Source organism: Sinocyclocheilus rhinocerous, unplaced genomic scaffold, assembly GCF_001515625.1.
Source record: "Sinocyclocheilus rhinocerous isolate Xijiao unplaced genomic scaffold, SAMN03320098_v1.1 scaffold1735, whole genome shotgun sequence".
NCBI classification, from domain to species: Eukaryota; Metazoa; Chordata; class Actinopteri; order Cypriniformes; family Cyprinidae; genus Sinocyclocheilus; species Sinocyclocheilus rhinocerous.
Genome location: NW_015642868.1, coordinates 618180 through 619924, shown reverse-complemented (window position 1 = coordinate 619924; position 1745 = coordinate 618180). Strand labels below are relative to the sequence as shown.

At 35.2% G+C, this 1745-nt stretch overlaps 1 protein-coding gene across 1 annotated transcript in view; it reads left to right on the top strand.

The window, feature by feature from the left end:
* Positions 1–1745, top strand: part of thsd7ab (thrombospondin, type I, domain containing 7Ab) — a 133455-nt gene that overhangs the window by 76661 nt on the left and 55049 nt on the right. Inside the window, exon 8 of the mRNA XM_016574204.1 lies at positions 1102–1296. Within this exon, the coding sequence (XP_016429690.1) occupies positions 1102–1296 (195 nt within the window). The remainder of the gene's footprint in view (positions 1–1101; positions 1297–1745) is intronic.

The following is a 1745-nucleotide window of genomic DNA, read 5'->3' as shown; positions in this document are numbered from 1 at the left end:
TAATTAGAGATGTCTTCGAGTTCGAGGGGGGGGGGAGCAAACCGAGCCGGACGATTTGGTCAGTCGTACTTTTAAACACATTTTTGTTTTGCTATAGAACATCTACAAATTCACAATCTGATTACATAGAGCAGCAGCAGGAGTGAGGTTGTCATGGCAACCAGATACACGCGAATTATTATTTAATTATTTTGCCACCGTTTGCTACACCCTTCTTTAGAACAGAAAAAGGCACTTCCAAAACTGTGGCATCAAAGATGGAAACATAATTCATGTATTTAAAAATTGTATTTCCATCTTTTTTGCCACAGTTTTGGAAGTGTCTAAAATGATTGTTCGCATATGTACAAGTCATTGGTGTTTGGCGATGAGTTTTTTTTTAGTTTTATTGAGTTTTCCCAATACTTTGGGCAATATAGTGTATGTTTGGTGCGGTAGGGGGCCCAACCTCATATTCTTTCATAGGGCCCAAAATTGCTAGTGGTGCCCCTGGTTAGGGTTAGGATGAGGGTTTGGTTTTGGGTTAGTTGCATGTAATTATGCATAATTTATTGTTATTATAATAGAAAGTACATGTAAACGTGTAACAAGGACACCTTAAAATAAAGTGTTGCCAAGATTTTATTGCATAGTATTATTGCAAGAATTATGAGAGAAAAATGTACCTAATTGTGATGCAAGTAATGCATGCAAAAAATCTAAAAAGTCTTAAAAATAGGCCTGATTGTCTTGCCTTCTTGCTTCTTTTGATATTTGAGATGAATTATGACCCAGACATGTGCTTGACAGGTTACATCAGCCTCACCTTTCTGCTGTACTGTATGTAACCTACATCTGAGATCAAATGAAACTACACCAGATGTTACTATTACATAAAATATGAATTTGTAAGTTGATGTTGGTCAAGATCCCCTACGACTCTGTATTTATTTTTTAAATACTGTTTAACAAACAGAAATTTTTCTGCATTAATTTTCATCAGCTCATACTTTAAATGCATCAGCTTATAGGTTTTGCAGAGTGTACAATAAAAATAAGCATGCAAATGGTGCTTAATAAATTTGAAACACGTTGTAAACCCACAAATGTTTTGTGCTTCAGGTACCGAGGTGGAGAAGGAGATGTGTGTGGATGAGGTCTACCCTTCATCTGTGCCCTGTTTGGTTCCCTGCCCTAAAGACTGCGCTCTCAGCCTCTGGACTGAATGGTCCACCTGCTCCCAGACCTGCTCCAGCAAAACCGCAGAGGGCAAGCAGATGAGAACCCGAGCCATACTGGCTTACAATGCAGGAGAAGGTACAGAAGATTAAACTCAGAAAGCTAAACACATCGCTAAACTCACACAATACTAAAAAAATAAAAAAAGACACATTTTAGGTTAAAATAAAATTATAATATACACTACCGTTCAAAAATTTGGGATCAGAATGATTTTTTATGTTTTTAAAAGAGTTTCTTATGCTCATCAAGGCTGCATTTATTTGATAAAAAATACAGGAAAAAATGTAATATTGTGAAATATTATTATGATGTAAAATAACGTTTTTCTATTTTAATATACATTAAAATCTAATTTATTCCTGTGATGCAAAGCTGAATTTTCAGCATCATTACTCCAGTCTTCAGTGTCACATGATCCTTCAGAAATCATTCTAATATGAATTATTATCAGTAAGAAGCTGTTGTGCTTCTTAATAATTTTTTGGAACCTATGATACTTTTTTTTCAGGATTCTTTGATGAATA